Source organism: Argiope bruennichi, chromosome 6, assembly GCF_947563725.1.
Source record: "Argiope bruennichi chromosome 6, qqArgBrue1.1, whole genome shotgun sequence".
In the NCBI taxonomy this organism is placed as follows: domain Eukaryota; kingdom Metazoa; phylum Arthropoda; class Arachnida; order Araneae; family Araneidae; genus Argiope; species Argiope bruennichi.
In genome coordinates this window covers 100,955,103-100,979,439 of record NC_079156.1, presented here as the reverse complement: position 1 = coordinate 100,979,439, position 24,337 = coordinate 100,955,103, and the positions used below count along the sequence as shown (strand labels likewise).

General features: G+C 26.9%; 2 protein-coding genes across 4 annotated transcripts in view; both read right to left on the bottom strand.

The window, feature by feature from the left end:
• LOC129971868 (putative inorganic phosphate cotransporter) overlaps positions 1-20,966 on the bottom strand; it is a 65,911-nt gene extending 44,945 nt beyond the window's left edge. Inside the window, exon 1 of the mRNA XM_056085845.1 lies at positions 19,847-20,966. The gene's annotated coding sequence lies outside the window, so the exon portion shown is untranslated. The remainder of the gene's footprint in view (positions 1-19,846) is intronic.
• A 242-nt stretch (positions 20,967-21,208) lies between these two features.
• LOC129972199 (putative inorganic phosphate cotransporter) overlaps positions 21,209-24,337 on the bottom strand; it is a 51,735-nt gene continuing 48,606 nt past the window's right edge. For all 3 annotated transcript variants that reach the window (XM_056086230.1, XM_056086231.1, XM_056086232.1), the window contains exon 11: positions 21,209-21,777. In XM_056086230.1, coding sequence (XP_055942205.1) covers positions 21,565-21,777 — 213 coding nt within the window. In that variant the 3' untranslated portion in view covers positions 21,209-21,564. The remainder of the gene's footprint in view (positions 21,778-24,337) is intronic.

Genomic DNA, 24,337 nt, shown 5'->3' with positions numbered 1-24,337 from the left:
AAATGTAAATATAGCAATTAAATATAGTAATATTATTATTCTTTACATATTTGAATGAATATGAAACTAACTAAAATTGTTTCAAAGTTGTATCCAAAATTACTTCTGAAAACTATTTATTTATTTAATAATCAGCGCCTGAATTAATCAGTAGATATATAATCTTTCAGAAAGATGTATAACAGTAGTTAGAAAAAAAGTATTACTTACTGGGTTTCAAACATCAGTTTAGAGAGTATTTTATATAAAAGAATATAACAAGAAATGTAAAACTGATATTTAAGAATATCAGCATTATCATATTTTATGTATTTGAATGAGCGTGAAAACGAATAAAATTTGTTTTTTAAGATGCATCGAAAATTATTAATGAAAGTATCAAATGTGTATTTAATTTAGTCAAAAAAAAATTGTTTCAGAACACTGTATTACTGCTTTTAAAAAATAATTCCTTGCAGAGGTTTTAACTTAACAAAATTTTGTAGATTGACATATATCAAAAGAAGGGTTAAATATATTTCAATATTTCTTTCTGCCTTCCATATATAAAGGAGCTTCATCTTGTTTTTTTAATCATGTGAGAACATGATATTGTTTTGGTTTGGGGTTCCCGAAGTCTCAAAATGGGTAGGAAGAAAATAAAGTGGATGGGTCGTAAGAAGTTATCGCCCGAAGAACCACAAAGAAGAAAGCGGGAATCAACGCGAAACAGCAAACAAATGCCTAAACCTAAAGAAAAAATTATATTAGAACACAGACCAAAACGTGATTTAAAACGAGAGGAACTTTGAATCAACAAGAGGGATGATGATAAATCAAAATTAAAAGCTGATCGAATGAAACACGGAGACAAAATAGCTTTACAATGGGAACGTAGAATGCATAAACCTTTCTACAAAGTGTTGCTGATTCTGAATCACAACCGTCAACTTCCAACGAAAAGCATATACGTTTGGATCAGGACTAATATTAGATAAAATAGGAAGATGATTATCGCCTGTGAAAATGCAAAATAGAGGTGTTTACAGGATGAGTGCCTGTCGTAAAATAAGCTCCCGCTCCAACTTTCGAGCCTCTTATCCTGTTGGATTGATACCACGTGACTAAAAAAAAATAATGTTCCCATCTGTTAACTTCAAATTTGTGATGACAGCGGATTTCATTTTTTTTTTCAATTTTATTTATTTATTGCTTTCTAAGAAATGAAGATACGATGGGGAAATTTTGTAATCATTAAAATAATTGCAACTAAAGAATTTGTTAATTCTGTCAACTTTTGAAATTGCTGATTCTGAAAAAAAAATGTCTGGTTTTAAATCTGTCTGTTAATGGGTATTCAATAAATTAAACAAGAAGCGAGGTAAGCAAATGAACTTTTTTCTACATTTACGACACAAAAAAAATGTGGTAATGTATCATATTTTTGAAGAAACGCATGAGTGACATCTATTTTTTGGTCAGCGTATTTTTAATGACGATACAAGGAGTCGCGAACAAATATATTTTTTTTTCAATAGAATTGGCGATTTGTACGAGTTTTGACAAACATTTATTTTCTTATTGATTGATTATCGGAATATTTTTGTGATTGTGATCAATAGCATATATATATATATATATATATATATTTCAGAAAAGTTACTAAAATGAAAAATTAAACTAAATTGGTTAACCGGATAATTTTTGTGGATGTGATCGATAGCGCATTTCAAACTAAATCTAAATTAGTCATTATTAGTTTTCTGAAATATATATATATATATTTCAGAAAAGTTACTAAAATGAAAAATTAAACTTAATTGGTTAACCGGATAATTTTTGTGGATGTGATCGATAGCGCATTTCAAACTAAATCTAAATTAGTCATTATTAGTTTTCTGAAATATATATATATATATTTCAGAAAAGTTACTAAAATGAAAAATTAAACTAAATTGGTTAACCGGATAATTTTTGTGGATGTGATCGATAGCGCATTTCAAACTAAATCTAAATTAGTCATTATTAGTTTTCTGAAATATATATATATATATATTTCAGAAAAGTTACTAAAATGAAAAATTAAACTAAATTGGTTAACCGGATAATTTTTGTGGATGTGATCGATAGCGCATTTCAAACTAAATCTAAATTAGTCATTATTAGTTTTCTGAAATATATATATATATATTTCAGAAAAGTTACTAAAATGAAAAATTAAACTAAATTGGTTAACCGGATATTTTTGTGGATGTGATCGATAGCGCATTTCAAACTAAATCTAAATTAGTCATTATTAGTTTTCTGAAATATATATATATATATTTCAGAAAAGTTACTAAAATGAAAAATTAAACTTAATTGGTTAACCGGATAATTTTTGTGGATGTGATCGATAGCGCATTTCAAACTAAATCTAAATTAGTCATTATTAGTTTTCTGAAATATATATATATATATATTTCAGAAAAGTTACTAAAATGAAAAATTAAACTAAATTGGTTAACCGGATAATTTTTGTGGATGTGATCGATAGCGCATTTCAAACTAAATCTAAATTAGTCATTATTAGTTTTCTGAAATATATATATATATATATTTCAGAAAAGTTACTAAAATGAAAAATTAAACTAAATTGGTTAACCGGATAATTTTTGTGGATGTGATCGATAGCGCATTTCAAACTAAATCTAAATTAGTCATTATTAGTTTTCTGAAATATATATATATATATTTCAGAAAAGTTACTAAAATGAAAAATTAAACTAAATTGGTTAACCGGATATTTTTGTGGATGTGATCGATAGCGCATTTCAAACTAAATCTAAATTAGTCATTATTAGTTTTCTGAAATATATATATATATATTTCAGAAAAGTTACTAAAATGAAAAATTAAACTAAATTGGTTAACCGGATAATTTTTGTGGATGTGATCGATAGCGCATTTCAAACTAAATCTAAATTAGTCATTATCAGTTTTCTGAAATATATATATATATATTTCAGAAAAGTTACTAAAATGAAAAATTAAACTAAATTGGTTAACCGGATATTTTTGTGGATGTGATCGATAGCGCATTTCAAACTAAATCTAAATTAGTCATTATTAGTTATAACAGATTGTCATTATTAGTAATTTCAATTGCTTGAGTCATTATTAACATATTAAACAATATATATTAATAAATAAAACATATATGTTATTACAGAAAAAGGTACTTAAATGAAAAAATTGAATAAAAAACTTTTAAATGTTGAATAAATCTAAAATATGTTGAAATGTGACACAACATTTGTTCGTTATTAATTAAAGTTAATTAAATTAAGCATCAAAATGCTTAAAGTCCGCTCAAAGAATGAGAAAGAGTTATCGCAAAAACACAACTAAATTTATAAAAATCGACACATTTTCTTTGGTCTAAATTTTTTTTAAATTTTATTAAATTTTAATCCAATTGGTTAATAAAAAGAGTTCGAAAATGCATATTAGAATGTCTTCACTATACAATGGTATGAAATATAAAACAAACTAAGTTGAAAAAAAACACTAAAATATTTTTTGAATGGTGCTACCATAATGGTGAATTTCATTATGCCAATTCAATCAGTAAAACCTATTGAACCCAAATATATATCGATAATATAATGATTCCACGTGCTGTTAAAATTTTTTTTCAGTTCAAAAATGTTTCTATAATTATAGACTTAAATCATGTACAGAAAAGGATTACATTTTTTTTTTCATATTTCATCAAAGAAATGTATCCTCTGTGCAAGTCGTACATTTTGTGTTGAAAGCTTTTTAGCAGCTACTAGATATACGATATTACTGTTTTAATAATCTCTGGTTCTCATAAGAATATGGCCCCGAAGCATATACGTGGACGAGTCTATTTTTACAAATTAAGAGACGTCAGCATGATTTTCATGTATTACATTTCAGTTCTCTTCTCGGTATCTCCCCCCGCTCCTCTCTCGGGAAATATACTTGTTTACCTGGATTAAAAGATATCGCTACTTCGAGGAAGTCAAGTCACCAACTCTTGACATCTGAATGATAGTTTTCATTTTGATATATGGATATCTCAAGACAACACACAAAATAAGGCGAGTTCGCAAATTGTACAGACTAAGTCTATGGCAAAGGATACCGACGTGCTCTGATTGGTTTAAGCCTTGGCATCTTTTTGGCAATGTTTTGCACTCATAATAGTGTAGTTTTCGCTTATTTGGCTCAAACCTTGTACCTTTCATTAGCTTTATGGAAGATACGAGTTAATATCAACACGATCTAATTTTTATTAATATAATTGTTTTCTTTAAATATTACTAGTAATACTACTAATACTAATTATTATTAATAATAATAAATATTACTAATAATACTAGTAATACAGGTAACTAATGTTGTTTATGAACAGAAGTATAAAAACTAAATGAAATAATTACTCAACATATAATGCAGCAATTAAATAATTCTTATTCTTCTATGATTTTCGTACCTTTATTAGATAATTTATGCAGTCATTGAAACTTGTTGCTGAACGTTTGTTACTTTCCCATCAACTACATATGGGGAGATGAATACTTAATACCCAAAACGAATAAATATGTAAGCTTTAACGGAATATGTGATTTCGTAGCTATTTTTTTTAGTTATATAAAAATAATATTAAGAAGAAACACACACAAAAAATATTTTTAATAAATTCCAATTTTTATATTTCCTGAATTTAGGTTTCAGGATTTGATCTTTTCTGCTGTATATGTGTTCCAGATTAATATTACATGTAAACTGTAAAAAATAGGGGGACGGGGATAAATTCCCAAATTTTATTTATTTTTATAAAAATATATTTCGGTATGGCATCTTTTTGGCAAAACATTGCCAAAAAGATGCCAAGATGCCAAGGCTTAAACCAATCAGAGCACGTCGGTATCCTTTGCCGTAGACTTAGTCTGTACAATTTGCGAACTCGCCAAAATAAGTAAGCTAATGCAAATAATACGAATAATAGGACTATCAATAATATAAATGCCACATAAATATTTTTTGAAACTATTATTTTATGCTAAAGTTTCATAAAAATTTTTAAAACTAAACTTCATTTTTTTTAAAGATTATGCTTTTCTTCCTCGAGGCAGAACTATTATCTGAAAAAAATATTGTTTCAAGATTTGCTTTAAAAATTACTTTTAGGAATAAGCCTAATATTTTAGAAAAGCTTTTAACATAATAAGAATTAGTTTACAGCATCAATTATTATAATAGTTAACATATTAGATAAAATTTATCAATATATTTATTTACTTGATATGTTTATATTAATTTCAAAGACAATCATTATACTACAGAAATTTTGTATTTACAGAATTCTAAATAAGACGGAAAAAATAATGGTGCAATATTGAAAGCTTACTCAGGTAGTGCAACGAAGAAGCGATAAAACATTTTATTATTGAACTTAGAAGTTGTGTAACAACTCAACTCTACCTTGATTATTGTCTTGTGTTCTAAAGATTTGAAATACGCATTAACGTTAGCTCTGTTAATCTACGATCATATATTTAAACGTTTAAAATATAAATTAACTGTAAATATTAAATGTTTGTATCGTCTTACTTTGTATTGAATTATTTTAACAAGAAGACACTTAATGTATGACAGCACGACTTCTTCAGTTTCGTTTTAGTCATACCATAAGGGTAATAATGCTTAAATACAGTTAATATTTCCTCCATCTCAAATCATAAAAATATTCTTGTGGTATAAATACTTTTAGAAAAATCACTTATTTGAAAAAAGCACCTATTTATAAAGCAAAAAGATTCAAAATTAAATATGTCATTTTTCAATATATATTTATTAAATAAATGGGAATAGAATGCAATTTGAGATGCAAAAGTATATGGATGGGGAGCAGATATTAAACTTAATTTATCATCACATAATACCTGCTTATTAGAGAAAAAGTATGCAACTAATTTTAATATTATTTTTTTGATAAAAATAATTGAATAAAATATTGAATTTCGTATCTATAATTTATTTATTCATATGAATGGGTTTTTTTCATTCAGAAACAATTAAATATGAATGGCTTGCTTTATGACATTTCCCTGACTCAGAAGACTTAATGATAAGCTTTCGATATGAGGATTGGTTCCCACTATATTGGAGGGTACACAAATGGTGTAAGGCCAGCTTCCCCCTACAGATGATGGGACGTACACCCTATGGGAGGGCGTGTGACGCGGCCAGAGGTAGCCCTTAGAACTCAACTTAGTTCCCGTCTATTTTGTCGCAACGTTCGATTATTTAGATTTATTTATGTGGCTTCAGATCGAGTTCTGTTTATGGTTTAAGACAGTTCCCCTAATATTTCTTAATATATTCATTATCTCACATAATTAAGACAAACAATAATAAGAATTAACAAAAATTTACATCATCTTTTAAATCATCTTTGTGGCATATGATAATATGTTAATTCTTAATATTATTTAGTTTTTTTTTCAGAATAATAAAATATAATATTTTCAAAATTTCCTGTCGTGGTTACTTAAAACAAATATAATACATTAAAATATTTTAATGCATTTTATTGTATTAAGAAATTACAACATTCTGCAATTGTTTGTGTCTTGTTGTTTTTCTTTTTTTTTTTCTTTTCTATAGGGCTTAAAAGTCTTACTATTATATTGAATTCACAGTTAGTGATTGTTAGAAAAATTCACGCATGAAAGGTTATATATATTTAATAGCACATAATAACTAGGAAAATTTCTTCGCGCCTTTATTAAAGAAAAGAATAATTTCAATTAGCAAATTGGTTTTCAAACAAGCATTATATATATATATATATATATATATATATATATATATATATATATATATATATATATATATATATATATATATATATATATATATATATATATATATATATATATATATATATATATATATATATATATATATAAAATATAGACCCATTAAGAAACAGCAATTCTTAATTATTTTAGTTTTGGCTACGATAAAAACAAAAATGTATTTTTATATAAAACTATCGAAATTCGATGATCAGCTTGATCACTTGGAATTTTTACTTTCCTGGATATTAAACAACTAATATGGAATGAATTTATGTAAAATTATCCCTTTTTATTTGGCAAGTGCAAAAATATAAATTTAGAAATAAATTAGTAGTGCTCATGCAAATCAAAAACTGTATATGCAGCGCAATAAAAACTAAAATGGAAATCCTACATCACATTTAGCGTTGAAAACGTGCAAAAAAAATTAGATTTCTTAATTGATAAAAGCATGTGATGGAATGGTTTGGTGGAGTAATGAAAATAGTTTTCATTTAATTTCATCATAACGACAAAAACATTGTTACAAAGTGTGTAATAATGTTCAACAATCATGACGTCAGAATTGCTCATCAAAAAATAATAATGTTTCCTGAGTTACATCAAACAGCTGTTGAGTGAGGAGTTTCATTTGAAAAAACTTCCAGAATTGAAATGTCACATTTATTGAGCATCTTGTAAATAAAAAAAAATTATTTTTGATTAAAAAAGAACGCATATATTACAATTTACAAGGACACTACAATTTTAGCATTTTATTTACAAAACCTCTTTAAAATTGTACAGAAAACAAACATCAGAATTCTATTTTGTGGTGGAATTATGATTCGTGCTGTGGAAGCAACAGGACGTATGTTTTTGGGAACATTTTTTTAATGATCACATTTCATACAAAACAAACACAAAGTATCAAACGACAAGACAAGATATTAATGCCCGCATCTCTAACAAGAACATCTCATCTCCTTATTTACAATCGCAATGCCCCATGGGATGCGTAACTAATCAGACATCGCCATCTATTATCCAAAAGAGAAGATACAGTAATGCAACTGTTACAATTTTAAAATATATTCCAAATAAGAATTGAAGTTTGCTCTTAATAAAATTATAAGTAACTCAAAAAATGGTATCATTCAAAGAACCAATTTTTATTTCTTTAAGTTGAAATGCAGAATTTATTCATTCCATTTATTTTTCATGCAAATAGAAAAATACAGCAAAAAAATATGTTATTAATAAATTTTAGGTAATTTAAATAATGTGAGAAACTTTCCTCCATACTTTTATTAATAGTTCGTTAAAAGCTGTTGCATGAAAAAGGGCAACCATTAGGAGTTGTCTCTCCAAAATTTATCTCATTCCTTCTAATAAACTTTTCATGCTAAAGCGCGCTTTGCAAAAATTTTGTACAATAGTTATGAAATAATTTTTTTCAAGAATTTAGCGTTTTTACTGAATTTATTATTTTATCCTTGGCGAGTTATTTGAGAATTAATCCCTCACATGCTTTAATAATATCCCAAAATCGAATGTGTGTTTTAGACACATTTTTCTGAACCGATTGAAACAAAAATGTGACATAAAACTGTACTTGTAGTCACACAATTTCATACCAAATTTGACATATTTAAGTCAATGAGTTTTTGAATTATCGAGTTTCTGAAAGTACCGACCGACAGACAGCCAACCAATGGTTTGATTTGGCTTACAATTTCACAGGTGTCTATATTATAGATGTTGAATCTATACACCGAAATTTATTTATCTAGATCTATTCGTTTTGTAATTATGGTGTTACATTGTTTTCGACCAGCGGGACTAACAGATTTCCTCTGAATGCATTTTACTCAAAACTTGGCAGAAATCTGCAAATATGGTGTAAAGACAGAATATCTAATTTCAACTGTCTAGCTCAGAGTGGTCGCATTTGTCACAGACAGACAGACGGACATTTTCCCAAACTCGAACTCGGGGAGGTCTGGAATGGGGAGATTCGTCAAAATCTCGAGTTCGAATTTTTTTACCATAACAAAATCTCTTCTGTGTTATGTATATGAGAAACTAAAAATGATTAATTGCATGTGATTCTTATTAACATTATATAGTTAATTTAATTCTTTGAAAAAATGTGAAACTTGAATGTCAAAAAAGATTCATTCAAACTTACAATGACATATATGACTACAATATTTGCAATTTTAATCATGCTTCTAAATTCATACGCATAAACATATAAAAACAAAATAAATTAGAAGAAAAATGTGAAAAAATAAAGGCTTAGTACATAAATAGAAAGTTAGCAACATCTAGAAGACTAATGAATTAAAGTTATAATAAGTTATTGATGTTTAATTTTCGAACTAAAGTTTAGCATAATTAAACTTTTAGATGATGAATCCACTAGAAATCGAAGCATCCTTTTTATATTATTGAAATTTAAGTAAAATAATTGAAATAAGAATAAATAGCATAAATACAACAATAAATAAAAATGAAAATTCTTCGTTTTTAACCACTCTTGTTTAATTAGACAATAAAAACAGCTTTACTTTAATATATTTCATACATAATATCTAATTTATCAGTTGAGCATTGAAAACAAAACTTTCTATTTTCTTCTTGAACTGTTGCCTAATACATTCCAACCATTTTTATGAAATTATTTAATATTTCCAAAGTTTTTCAAAAAAATGTATTTAAAAAAAGTTATAGGGGATATTTTTTTGTTTGTTTCTTTAATGCATGAAAATTTTCACTAAATATGAACGACTATGTGTTGGTTTCAAATCTAAAAATCTTTTTTCTTCTATTCGCTCTGCTTCTAAAGATTTAATTTAGATAAATTTAAAAAAATATGTTAGTTTTAACGTGCAAGTTATCCTTCGAACAGAAGAATCCCTCAAAGAGAAAAAAAGAATAAAATTAATATTTTATACCATAAAAAAGTTTTGAAATGAATAAAAATCAGTATGTTACCATACGTTTGGAGATCAAGGAAATTAAATTCATGGGTAATTTGAATGGTTCTGTAGTCATAGAGAAGATATCGTTTATGAAAATCAATAGGTAATTTATGAAGACTTAAAAATATTTAACTATATCTTTGGTTAGCAAGGCAATATCATGAACTGTCTTTACTTTTTATACTGGAGGGATAACAAACCTAAATAATGTCACTAAATTATAAAAATATATTTTACCTGAGAGAGCATGTTTGCTGAAGAAAAAAATTCTTGAACCCATAATTGGAAGAGATAAATTCGTCTTGCCACAGCTACACATACAAGTTTAGCATGACAGCTTTTGATCAAATTAACCCTCGATTTGCATTTATTAGACAAAAGTGTGCTTGGTACAAGTAGAGAAAAGTTTAAAATAGAAATTTTGTAAGATCGTCAAACCAGAGAGCTTACAAATTATTTCCACTTCTATTAATGAGGCGGTGTGAAAAATCGCATCGTATTTATCCTAGCCGTCAAAAACTTCTAGATTAATCAATCACATGGCTGTGAATTATGTTGGTTTAGCAACAAGCTTAATGACCTCAGTCGGATTGGTTTATTACTCTCACAAATGGTTTTTTTTCTGTAATTCTTGGCGGTGCTAGAAAAGAAATCGAAAACTGATTTTACCAAGATATAGAAACAATGAATAGCTAAAATGGGAATATTCACATAATGGCAAACTTCTGTTGGAATTCGTAAAAAGAATTTACAAATTGAGATCAAACAACAGAAGCTTCAGCAGCTCAACAAAAACAGTTATTTTTGTTTGGTTTCTCTCATTTTTAATTTTATGTTTAATAAAAGCTGAGATGTAGTATATTAAGAAATTTTTTTATGTATGTAACAAACATACATAATGATGATTCCAATCATTTATACGCTTGTTGAAGACATTCTCTGGAATAACCTCCAAATCGTTCAACAAATATTGTTTAGAGGATGCAAATGAATTCAAATGTTTTTCATGAAGTGATAATTTGATTTCAAACTGAGATCAAACAACAGAAGCTTTAGCAGCTCAACAGAAACCGTTTTTTTTATTTGGTTTCTTTCATTTTTAATTTTATGTTTAATAAAAGCTGAGATATAGTATATTACGAAATTTTTTTTATGTATGTAATAAACATACATATGTAACAAACATACATAATGATGATTCCAATCATTTATACGCTTGTTGAAGACATTCTCTGTAATAACCTCCAAATCGTTCAACAAATATTGTTTAGAGAATGCAAAAAAATTTAAATGTTTTTCATGAAGTGGTAATTTGATTTCAAACTGAGATCAAACAACAGAAGCGTTAGCAGCTCAACAGAAACAGTTATTTTTGTTTGGTTTCTCTCATTTTTAATTTTATGTTTAATAAAAGCTGAGATGTAGTATATTACGAAATTTTTTTATGTATGTAACAAACATACATAATGATGATTCCAATCATTTATACGCTTGTTGAAGACATTCTCTGGAATAACCTCCAAATCGTTCAACAAATATTGTTTAGAGAATGCAAAAAAAATTGAAATGTTTCTCATGAAGTGGTAATTTGATTTCAAACTGAGATCAAACAACAGAAGCTTTAGCAGCTCAACAGAAACCGTTATTTTTATTTGGTTTCTTTCATTTTTAATTTTATGTTTAATAAAAGCTGAGATGTAGTATATTACGAACTTTTTTTATGTATGTAACAAACATGCATATGTAACAAACATACATAATGATGATTCCAATCATTTATACGCTTGTTGAAGACATTCTCTGGAATAACCTCCAAATCGTTCAACAAATATTGTTTAGAGGATGCAAATGAATTCAAATGTTTTTCATGAAGTGATAATTTGATTTCAAACTGAGATCAAACAACAGAAGCTTTAGCAGCTCAACAGAAACCGTTATTTTTATTTGGTTTCTTTCATTTTTAATTTTATGTTTAATAAAAGCTGAGATATAGTATATTACGAAATTTTTTTTATGTATGTAATAAACATACATATGTAACAAACATACATAATGATGATTCCAATCATTTATACGCTTGTTGAAGACATTCTCCGGAATAACCTCCAAATCGTTCAACAAATATTGGTTAGAGGATGCAAATGAATTGAAATGTTTTTCATGAAGTGGTAATTTGATTTCAAATTCAAATATCCATGTTTAATCACAAGTTTTCTTACGTGTAATAAATTTTTTGTGATTAAAATTTTACAATCACACAAAAACTTCTAAATGTGTAATAAATGTAATGTGTAATAATTTTGTGTGATTAAATTTTTACAATCACACAAAACCTTGTAAATGTGATTGTAAATTAGGTGTAGAATCGAAAATGTGTTTGTAAATTTCAATAATTTTTTGCGCTGCTGTAATTGAAACAAATATAGTTTGAATTTTATATAAATTGTAATAATATTTATTTAGTTATAAAATATTTAAACATTTTAACTCTTAATATATTCAATATTGCTTAATTTTTCAGCCCACTGTATCACTCCAAATTGAGTTTCATCAGATTGTCCTTTCCCATTTTCTCCTGCAAAACACGGAATGAATCCCCAAATTTCATGAACAATCACACAAATTCAAAATAATTCCACAAAAGTCATATAACTTCATTCTAACTTATATTAAACTGTGGATCCTTTTTCCTCCCGTAATATACATAATCGATTTTTGAATTCATTAGAATACATTTACAAGATGGTAAAATCATTCAGTCTTCCAATGTTACACAGTACGATGCATATTAAAAACTTTCATTGTGATTAAAGTCTAAACTTCCAATGTTTGCTAATGTTGAAAATATAGTTAATATTTCTATATATCTAAATAATTAATAACTAATAACTAAGTAAATCAAAATATTAATAAGAACTGCTAAAATCTGAAGAACGAATTAAACTATTAAAAAATATATTTTACCTCACCATTCCTAGTTATCAATCTATTCGAAATATTAAAATTTAGTAAAATAATAATTTACCATTTTCATCGTATATTAAACTATTAAACATATTATTTATTTATGCAAATTGTTGTATTCACAATCTATACTTATAATAAAGCTCAATGTGTGTGTGTGTGTGTGTGTGTGTGTGTGTTGGCGCTCTACAGGCCAGACCGTTCGACCAACAGCTACGAAATTTGGCACGTGTATACCTTGGAGGCCGGGAATGTGCACCTCGGGGTTATTTTTTCGAATTTTTAATTAAAATTTTATTTATTTAAAAAATAAGCGAAATTTTAGTGTGTTTCTGCTATAACTTCCGAAAATATTACCGCACAAAAAAGATTTTTACATCAAGTTAAAAATCAAAAATTTATCTTTTAAATGATACCAATGTTTTGACCTTAAAATTAAACTTCTATTTTTAATTAATTTTTAAATAAATAATTTAACTATATTTTTCAACAATTTTTTTTCGTACAAAATAAAAATAAAATTTAAGCTGCACGAGCACGTTTCGCATTCATGGGGAAAAAATTAGCTTTTTTCAAAGTGTTGCCATCATATCGATTAAAGCTCCATTTAAAAATAAATTAAATCTTTTTGGAAATAAAATCTGCAAAAATATGATTTTCGTCACGTGTCTGTAGGAAATGAAACAAATATGAAATATTTTTTCTAAAAAATAAATTCAAGAAAAATTATTTTATGATCTTTTACACTATCTGTATTATTAATCCAATAAATCAGTTTTATTTTAAGGCAAATTTTGTTTAATATGAACAGGATATCCATTCAAATCAGGGCCACACTGCTAATTTGTAAACCTTTAGTAATAGACACAGATCTGCTAAAATGGTCTAAATGGAAAATGATTATATTTTATGTAACTTGATCCAATAAATACTCTAATATATAACGAATTTTTGATTTTACATAAAGCTTCTGCTGTGGAAATCACGTTTAACAAAATGTTCCTGAAACACTAATATTTTAAATAAAGAATTAATTTCCAATCAACAAAATCAATCACTTAAACTGACTGATTCATAAAAATTTAAATATCACTATTCAAAAAAAAAAAAAAAAAAAAAAAAAAAAGGATAATTTTAGATTTTCCATCGATCGTTTTAAAGAAAATACGCCAATCAGAGCGCAGGTTTCTCAAGATTATTTGGCCTAAGATTATGAAAATGTTGAGTTTTTCTAAATTTTTAACATCCAAAACTTCATAAATCAGTCTTAATTAATCGTGGAAAATAGAAACATTCATTCATTTATTTAAAATTTGGTGTGTCCAGAATATTCCTCAGAATATGATACCTTACTGCATTAAATTTAGACTTCATAATTTTTGAAATATATTTATAGGCCGGAACAAAATATTATTATTGATTTCATTTCAATCCTTTTGAAAGCAAAACTAAAAACTGAATTTTATGCTGAATCTGAGAAATTTTTGTTGAATTATTCTTTGAGATATTACGCAAATTATGAAAAATATTTTGTAGTTCACATAAGACTTAAATACCGAACGATTCTGTTTGCAGTACTCATATTCAATAATAATAATAATAAATAAATAACAACAAAAATGATAAATAAAATAAAACGCTTGGTTTTATTAAAAAATATCTTTACATTAATTGCAATTTCAGCATTTCCACTTTAAATTAAAGTTGAAGTTTTACCTTAAATGACAACAAATTAGCAAAATATATATAGTATATTGAACGAAACGATCTAAACAACAGTATAAGTTTGGTATGACTATCAAAATTTGAAGATTAAAAATGATTAGTTTGAGAATCTATTAAGAGACCAGTTACTTAAAATATTTAATTGAAAATTGTAGCGAGCGGTAATACTGGCGAACCGGCTGGTCGCCAAAGGCGGCTAGTAAATGAATAAAAATAAGTTTTAAAATATTATTAGTAAATATAAAAGTAGATTTGAAAAAAAATATGGTTTCATAATCTATATTTTTTAGGTAATAATATTTTATGAACATCATACAATCCTGAAATCAATTTTTCCCTTAAATTAGTGATTCGATGGTGTAATTAGGGATAAATATTTTAATTACTTTAATTTATTGAAATTAACTAATAATTAAATTCTGAAAATATAAAAAATGGTGTATTGTCATGCAGAATATATTAAGATAGAAAACTTCAAAATTTTAGTCCATCAGAAGATGAGTATATAACCCATCTTTACAACATGAAACAAATAAAATTCAATAAATGCGCATAGAAAAATTAAAACAATTTCCGTTTAAATTAACCGTGATACATTTTAAACATTGCATGACATTAATTCAACCTATTTTTGCAATTCAGTTTCTCTCCTAAAGTATATAAATCTTACATTTTGTAAATAAAAATTACTGAAAGAATATTTGCTGCAACTCGCATAACATATCAACACAAGCTTGGAGTTCATACGATGATCTAAAGCATTATTTTTGCAAACATAGAAGTTGGTTCTTACGCTGGCATTAAATATTTTTTTTACCAATCTTCTTTATCACTCAAGTGATTGAATTAATGGAACTCATGACAGTTCTAAATGAAATATTGGTGCCTGCATCTTAATTAGTAATTGCTATCATATGTATTGAAATCTCACTATAATATATTCTACTTATGTTTGTCACTTCTAACTGTGAAATAAAGCATTCGGAAATAGAATCATCTGTCATAATGAGGTATTTTCTAATTCTACAAAACTGTGACAGTGACTGAAGGTATAAAGTAGATAGTGATAGCTTTTCAACTGTGAAAATAACAGTACTGTAAAATATATTCATCAAGATATTATAATTTTAAAACATAATTACTATACGTATTAATAAGAAGAAAAAAAATCTTAATTATGATGTCATCTACAAAATTTTGTTTCATTGCTAATGTTAAATATCAAGCAAAAATATTGTTAATATCGCCATGTCAGATGATAGTGCGCCAATTCTGGCAACCATTCTTCTATATAGATTCTGATTTTTGTTCCTCATTGCTCTTGTTCATGGTTGGCGTTCTATGGTGAGCGTTCAGGCATGAATAGTATGGAACTCTTAATTAAATATTGTTGATTACAAATTAGTTTCATCATTTAAGAAACTAACCAGCACTCGTCGAAACTTTATAGAAAAATTAATGAATACAGTCCATTTAGTAATCTATATTTAATATTCTACAGCTAACATATAGTTTTAAGTACAGAATATTATATAAATTCTTTGTATTTTATATCAATAGGAAATTATGTAATTAGTGATTTGATAATTCTAAATATAAAAATATGATTCTGTCGTGTTCCTCTATCATGTTTTTTTCATAACTTTGGAACATAATCTTTCCTTTTTCCGAATTCGTTTTTCAGGAAAATGTTCAAATTACGCTAGCACTTTCGCTTCGTCGAAAAATGTGTTAAAGTTTGTTCTTAAATTTTGGATTTCAGTCTTTTATATTTCTCTTTTATATTTTTCTCTCATGTTACTACTGTTGCCATATGTTTATCCTCTACAATTCCTAATATTTAAACCAAGTTCAGTAAATCTTTTCAATAGAGTTTTTGTTAGTCCTTCTCCAGTCACATTAGTTACTTCAATAAACCCTATAAATGACTCGTTTATAGTTAACCTTTTCTCTTCAAATTTTACATACCTAATAATGATTGAAATTTGTTCCTTATGGGGAATATTAGGAGTACAATTCCTTTGAATACTAAAGTACATGGCTGCTTTTATATTATGTTTAATTTTGTTAAGGACTTCATTATCTAATGCAGAGATAATTTGTTCATTTGAATTATGTGTTACATGATGCACAATTCTATTTTTTGAATTTATTATTTTGTTTATATGATCCGTTAGCACAGTGTCGTATTTATTTAATAATTTGATAAAATATAAAAAAAATTCCATTATTAGGCTATCTTTTTATTTCGCGATTTCCTCGAAGTGAAAGATTAGAAAAATAGTACCATTTAATTTGATTTGTTTTACCAATAGTTGAACGTAAATTTAGTCATTTTAGTAATTCTTCCCAAGAATAGACAGATTAAAATGAAAACTAGAACGCTCAAAACTAGAACTTGGATTACAGTTGACAGGTTTCTCCAGTTATTATATCCACCTATAAATCTAGTAGTTTGGTCATATCTTCTTTTTGAGTCTTGCGTTTTTAAATAAATTAACCAGCTGCGAAGTTGGGTTTCACCATTTGGCATTTTTTTGAAGTAGTATGTAGTGGAAAAGGATCTACCTTCAGCCTTTTTAGCAAAAACTCATCTGTGTTGCACAGGTCCGATTTTAACACAAAATATTCTAAATTTATCAGTTATGATACTTGGCCATAAACCAGGATCGTTTATACTCTCTTGATCATATTTGTTATTGTTATTTTCGACATTATTTTCTGATTCGATCACATTTGTATAAATACACGATTCTTCAACAAATTTCACCGTTTCAACATTTCTATAGCTTGACTGTGTACTTTGCACGGGACTTTCTTTTCCCAGTTGAAGTTTGAATTGTAATTTCTGAAGTTGAAGCCATTTCTTTGCCATAATTACTTCGTAGCCAAGAAAACAGATCTACTTGTGATTTCTTGAAGTTTAGCTTTTTTTCTTTTTCCCTTTCTGATAATTTTCTATTTTGACACCCAGAGGGATATTTCCTTGGCGTGGACATGGTTATTTCTAACAGTATTAAGCAGTTTATCGAATGAATTATCAAATTATATATATGTAATGATATTTTAAAATTTAATTTAATTCTAATTAATTTCATGATTTTTTTAGCCTCATTCAGCTCATGTCAAAGTCATTCTAAAATATTCTCTTATTTCCCGATCCCATTCCACATTTTCTATTTAATTAATTCAACTGAAGCTTTGTAAAAATAATTGCGTCAGCGGTTCCCACGTGCCGAGTGAAGGGATAGAGAATCGCTGATGTAAATAAATTCTTCTAAGGAATCCCTTTGTTTCCCTTGCCAAGGTCGACACGTGTGAGAAATTCCTTCAGAACCGACACGTGTCAGAAATTCCATGTTTTTTAGATCAGGGATAAAATGTTCTGCCCTCTCACATTTTTTTTTCTTTTCGCTCTGTGTCGTTCTGTGGTGTGTGTGTGTGTGTGCTTGCTTGCGTACGTAATGAGTGTCTCTTTTGCATGAAATATAACGACGTCAAAAAATCAAAAGTCTCTTCACTGTCTTCATAAAAAATTATATGCTTTATATATATATGCTAAACTATAAGCTATTACCTAGTAAGTGAGGCAAGTGATCATGTTGGGAACCCCCTAGATGGCCGGCCCTGCAGATAAACGCTAGCGAATCTAGGCTGCAAATGGTAGTAAATGAATAAATACGATATTTCTTAATTAATTTTGTTTAGTCAAGTAATGTAAATAACTGAAATCTTCAGCTTGTGTAAACTATGTTAAAGGTCCAATGAGATGTGAAACTAAATTGATGTTTATTAATACAGGGGGCTCATTATGGACTTTCTAGGGCCCCAAAATGTTATAATCCGCCATTGATACATACTAAAGGCTATACTATAGAATCATTATCGACTGACCAGAATTTCAATGAAGAACGATTTAACTGTATATTTTTTTTTGTATTTCAATAATTAGCATGAATGTCTATCTGTTGATCAAATTTCAATAAGGAAGAATTTAACTGCATATTTTTTTATATATTTCAGTAATTAGCGTGAATATTCAATATAAAATTGTATTGTATCAGTATTGTAATCAGTTGCTTTACAGAACAAGAAAGAGGTAAAATTTGTATTAACATTCGAATATTTATTAATGAACATAGAAATTGCTGTGATAAATACAGTTATTATTGTTATAAGTATTCTTGTGATTGTTATTCATCAGAAATATAAAGGGGACAGTAGACTTTGAAATAAGACAGTGGAATTGCAAAAAAAAAAAAAAAAAAAAAAAGGACGAAACCTTGACATTTTATTTTTATCGTTTCAGCACCAAAACATATGTTTATATTCAACTTAAATAGTATTATAAAATAAATATTTGAAGTGCCTAGAAAAAAAAAGTACATTTAAAAGACTTTTCTAAAATTGATATTTTAATTAGACTGAACAATCTTTGAAATGTTCTAGGTGTCTTAATTTTTGAAGAAATGAAATAAAATTGATAGTAAAGATTTTGGTTAAACATCAGAAGAAAATAGGGTATGTATCTTATATTTCGAGCTTTTTTAGATAGTTAAAAGTCAATTTCAGATCAAAAAAGCATAACATTTTTATGAAAATCCCATATGTGTGCATAAAAATATTTCTAAAAAAATTGGCACTTAATTGGAATTACAAAATCATTCACAGATTTGTTCGAAATAAATTTATATTGGGTAATAAGGACAAAAAAATAAGTCGCCTGGAATATTTAAATTTTTTTTAAATAATATATCTTTTATATTTTTAAAAATAATATGTTTCGTTTTAAAAAAATTTTTCCTGAGAAATATGACGTACTTGTATTTTAATCAAAAATGCATAAAAAATTTCATAATCCTAAGTAAATAATTCGCAAAAGTGCATAATAGAGTTCACCGTCTCCTTAAGAATTTTCTGAAAATTCTTAGTTGAAATTAAAGTATATTGGTTTAGTAATAAGAGTTGATATTCAAGCTTAGGGTAAAGATATTAATTAAAATATTTTAACGCTACTAATATAATTACGCGTAAATTTAAAAAAAACGAAATTAAGATCAAGTAATCACAAAAAAAAAAATATTGTAAAGCTGTGTAGTTTTATTTTAGAGGTTTGAATCTTCATTTAATTATTTAATAAAACTTAAGTGTGATATTTTTTGTTTTGCATATGTTAATAAGATTTATTCTGCGCAATTATATTTTCTCTGATACCAGCTTCCAAACATTTATGAACAAAACGAAATAAGCACGCTGTAGAAACTACTATAATATATACAGTTATAATAGCAAGTTTTCGACTGCAAGTAATAAAAAGGTTATATAGAATCTTACCTGAATTTTTCACATAATTGTTATCCATCACATTATATAAAAAATTATCTGAAAATTCTCAATTGAATCCAAAACGTTCGAATCCAAATAAATTCACTGGCATTTCGCCTTAAAAACTTCCTAAAACTGCATTTTCACAAAAATGATATTACTCAATGAAATATATAAATGATTTCTACGGATAATTTCTAATATATAAAAGAAAATTAAATATTTCCTTTAATTTATTGATTTGAAATAACGATCGACTATGGAATGAAATCAGTTGCATATATAAAGAACGTTATCTTGAGATTTTATTTTAATGAATTCCAAGCAATCATTCCAATGTTTATTCTTGGGAATATTCAGAGATTAGATAATCATGCTGACATTAGATAATCATCTATCCTACATGTAAAAAGCAAATCATTTTTCTTTCTTCTTTTTTTATACATTACCATATAAGAAATATGTTTACAATATTTAAAAAAAAGTTTCAAAACCTGTGTTAAATGCCGAAAAGCTATACACAAACAATGGCCTGATATTTTTAATGATTGGATCCAAGGACAATTTTAATGTTGTCTACTCAGCAATGAAGAGAAAGTGACGAAATCGGTAACTATGAAGAAAGCAATTAAATATTATTTTTATTCTAAATTAATAAATTTGTAAACAAATTTTTATTTTAAAATTTATTGTTAATTTCCTCTATTTTTATTTAAAAATAATTAAATGAATTATAAATTTATTCGGTATGCTATACCTTCTGATAATGAGTTTTAAATACTTAAGGGAACAAAAAAATTTACAATAACTATAAGCGTCATGAAAGAAAGCTAGAATTTCAGTAAAAATGAGCTGTAACGAAACGTATATTTGTACTATTATTATGTACCATTATACCATTATAATTTACAATTTATAAGAACGGTTTTTGTTGTTGTTCTTTCGTAGTGTTAAAAAACTCTAAGACGGTACTCATGGAACTGTGCCTCAAAAAAAGTACGCACATTAATCATACAAGATAAATTTAATATTATCAAAACAATATACGCCGAACGGCTTAATAAATGAATTATGTGCATTTTTAGAGGGAAAATTTTTTATTTCCCACCCTTAATGAACCATAAAACAAAAATAAAAAAATGTTATTTAAAAAAGAACCAATTTTAATAAAACATGTGGAATAAAAATACTCTATTTTTAGCTCCTTTTCTGCTGAAAATATTTATACTATAACAAAAGAAAAATCATACATGTGAATTGCTAATAAACAACAAATGAAAAATGTGTCATGTGAAATGTATATTTGCAATTTTTAAAAACAAATGTTTCTAATATATATATATATCAATTACGTTTAGAATGAAGGTAAAAATCAAAAATTTAAACAAACTGTAATATGGATTTTTTGATAATCGAAACTATAAACTACTCTTTAAAGCATAATTAATTTATGAGTGATTAATTTTGAATATATATCATGTTTATGCTTAATGTTTTATAATGCCTTTTAATAAATGCGGTCAAAAGGAAACAATTTTGTGAGGAATTTTTTTAAAACATGAATAAATTGATGAAATATAAATAATAAAATAAACAAATGGCAATTTCAAGAAATAATAAAATTCACAAATTATGATAACAATTTAAATAAGGTTACATATAATGTAATCTTATTATTTCTTTTCTATGAAAGTGAACATGAAGCGATAAATGATCATGCTACTTAATTACAAATGTGTGGTGCTTTTTTTAAAATCTGACGAGTTCCCACTTGTCATTTTCTCTTTGTTATTCTTTTCATCGCCTTTTTCAAATTCTTTTAATACTGGAAAGTTCCAATCCTGTACTTCAGCTGAACCAAATAATGAAAATATTATTCCTGAAGTCATGGTAACGCCAATAGAAATGAAGAACACTTTGTTCCATTGTTCTAGAGTTTGCTGGAAATAAAATTAAATAAACTGATTAGCAAAACCCAGAGGAATATCATTGAATAAATACTATTAAAATAATAAATATTTACATTAATACTTGCCTAATTCCAGAAGCTTACTTCGGTAATTTATAGCTTCATTTGAGCAATTAACGAATTTATTGAGATTTGGAGCCCATATTGGAAAATTTAGCTTATAACTGATATGTGAACACCAACATTTTGTTACGAATCTATAATATTTCTTCTTTACAAAATTCGTCTCATAGTACGGAAGAGAGGTTTAAAGATATTTTAATAAATGATGAATGGAATCAGGTGAATGACACCAAGTCTTGGACACTATTTCAAGAGTGATTTGGCAACGAATTCGGAAATTAAAATGAAGGCTCTCGAAAGTACGGGAAACAATGTGATATCTCTAATAGGATGTGGAATTTGAGGATTCTTCAACATTTTTTAATGTTCTGTCGTCAAACCCATATAAGAGAGATATTAAAGTAAATGAAGTAGGTCGAACGAATTCTCCTTTCGGCGTGCGGATCTGAACATTATTTTTTTTTATTTATTTAAAAGCTAAATTATCAGAAATAAAAGCTTGTGGAATTCAAGAAAATCAAATATGGTAAAAAGGTGTATACAATTTCTCTGCATGCAAGGGTGGGTATTTCTGTAAAAATTTGACACTTTAATCATTCAGTTTTCCAGATTGGAATGCAAATTCAGCTTTTACAGATGAAATGTCCGCGAATATAAATTTTCCTCTTAAAAGTAGCGACTGATGAAATACATGCTGTTGAAACTTAACTTATTGTGAAATAAAGGTTGCAGCTTTTCTTTATATATATGTAAACATAATTTTTTTTTTAAATCAGAGAGAGAAGACGATTTCGAATTTTAAGCTTCGCTTTTATTCAATCCCGGGTGGCATAGTTTATGTACAAGCAGCAGCGACGAGGCACATCAACACAGAAAGACACAAGAGTGAAAAGAGGAAAAGCTAATGAAATATTTATTCCCGTGATTATATACTGTGAGATTTTGATAGAGATTTTTTTACACGTGTCGATTTAGGTAAAGGAATTATAGGTATCTTTTAAAAGACTATTAAGCACTAAAGCGAATGCAGTGCAGCCCATTATTCCCATTCGACCCCCATGAAGGGTGTAGATCCGATATCGATATGGAGGTATCTCAGCCCCACATCACTTCTATAAATGCCATGGAAATGAGAACCCGTTTATTTATATGGCAACTTCTCATAACAATGCAAGTTACCCCTCAGTGGGATTTATGGTGCAGCATTTCAGCAAATTTAATAATGGAGAACGACACTATATTTCACAATAAAACACGAAATACAAATAGCAAAACGCAACAGAAGTATACATAAACACAGTATTTGTAAAAGTCAAGAACATACACTCAAACAGCAAATCATTAATTAAATCGCAGTAATAACACAATAGTGTTCGACGCATGCATTTACAATGCATAATAATAGTAATAATAATAATTCTAAAGAGAGAAAATTGAATCCTTATGTAAACGCTTCGATTTTTATACCAGTAGGACACGGAATTATCTAGAAAAATCTCTAGGTCTTGGCTCTTAATAGATATTGCCGAGATTCTTGTTTTTCCAGAACCATTCAAAATATCTGTAATCTCTTTATTCAGCAATAATACTGACATTGTGGGAAAGTAATTTTACAGATTCTTAAATTTCATTATGCTAGAATTTTTGATTCTTAGAAAAACCTTTAAAATATCTAAAATCCTCTTTCGAAAGATCATCCAGATTTACAGATCATTTGATATTCAGATAATTATAAATAAAATTACAGTAAAATCTAAAAACGTTGTGTTTATAAAACAAATAAAATTATACCAACCAGACTATTTATCAAATACTGATCTAACATAGAAATGAAATTTGAATTCCATGATGTTTCTGATATATTTAACTATCTGAAATATATTAATCTGCTTTCAACACGGCTCTTTACTTCAATAAAATGAAACTAATTGTCAGGTATAAATTTATTGCTCTTGATCTAGAAATTGAACCAATTAATAAGATTTTTCTAATGTTTCATCATTACTGATACTAGAAGATAGATTGATGCATATTCTGAGCATTGTTCGGTATCATTCTTTAATTTTTTGTAGAAAAATATATTCTATAAAAATATTTATTTTCTTGGTCATTCAAGAAAATAATTAAATTTTAAACAAAAGTTAAAGCAATCTGTTATAAATTATTTGTTAAATATAAATATAGAAGTCATATTTTATAATAAGTTCGATCCAACCGAGAGCCTTGACACTTATTAAATTCTTGAAGGTAAATGGTACTTTTCTTTCATAAACAATAGGAACAAAAATGATGCCACTTTTATAGTTAATGGTGAGAAAACATGATTCATTAAAATTGAAATTTTATCATCAATCTTTTAGGATCTTTATTACATTAATTTCAATGCTGAGGCAGTTTTTGTATTGCTGAAAACTAACCTGAATACTTTTCAATTTAATTTGAGTCAAAAAATTACCGACCTTTCTTTT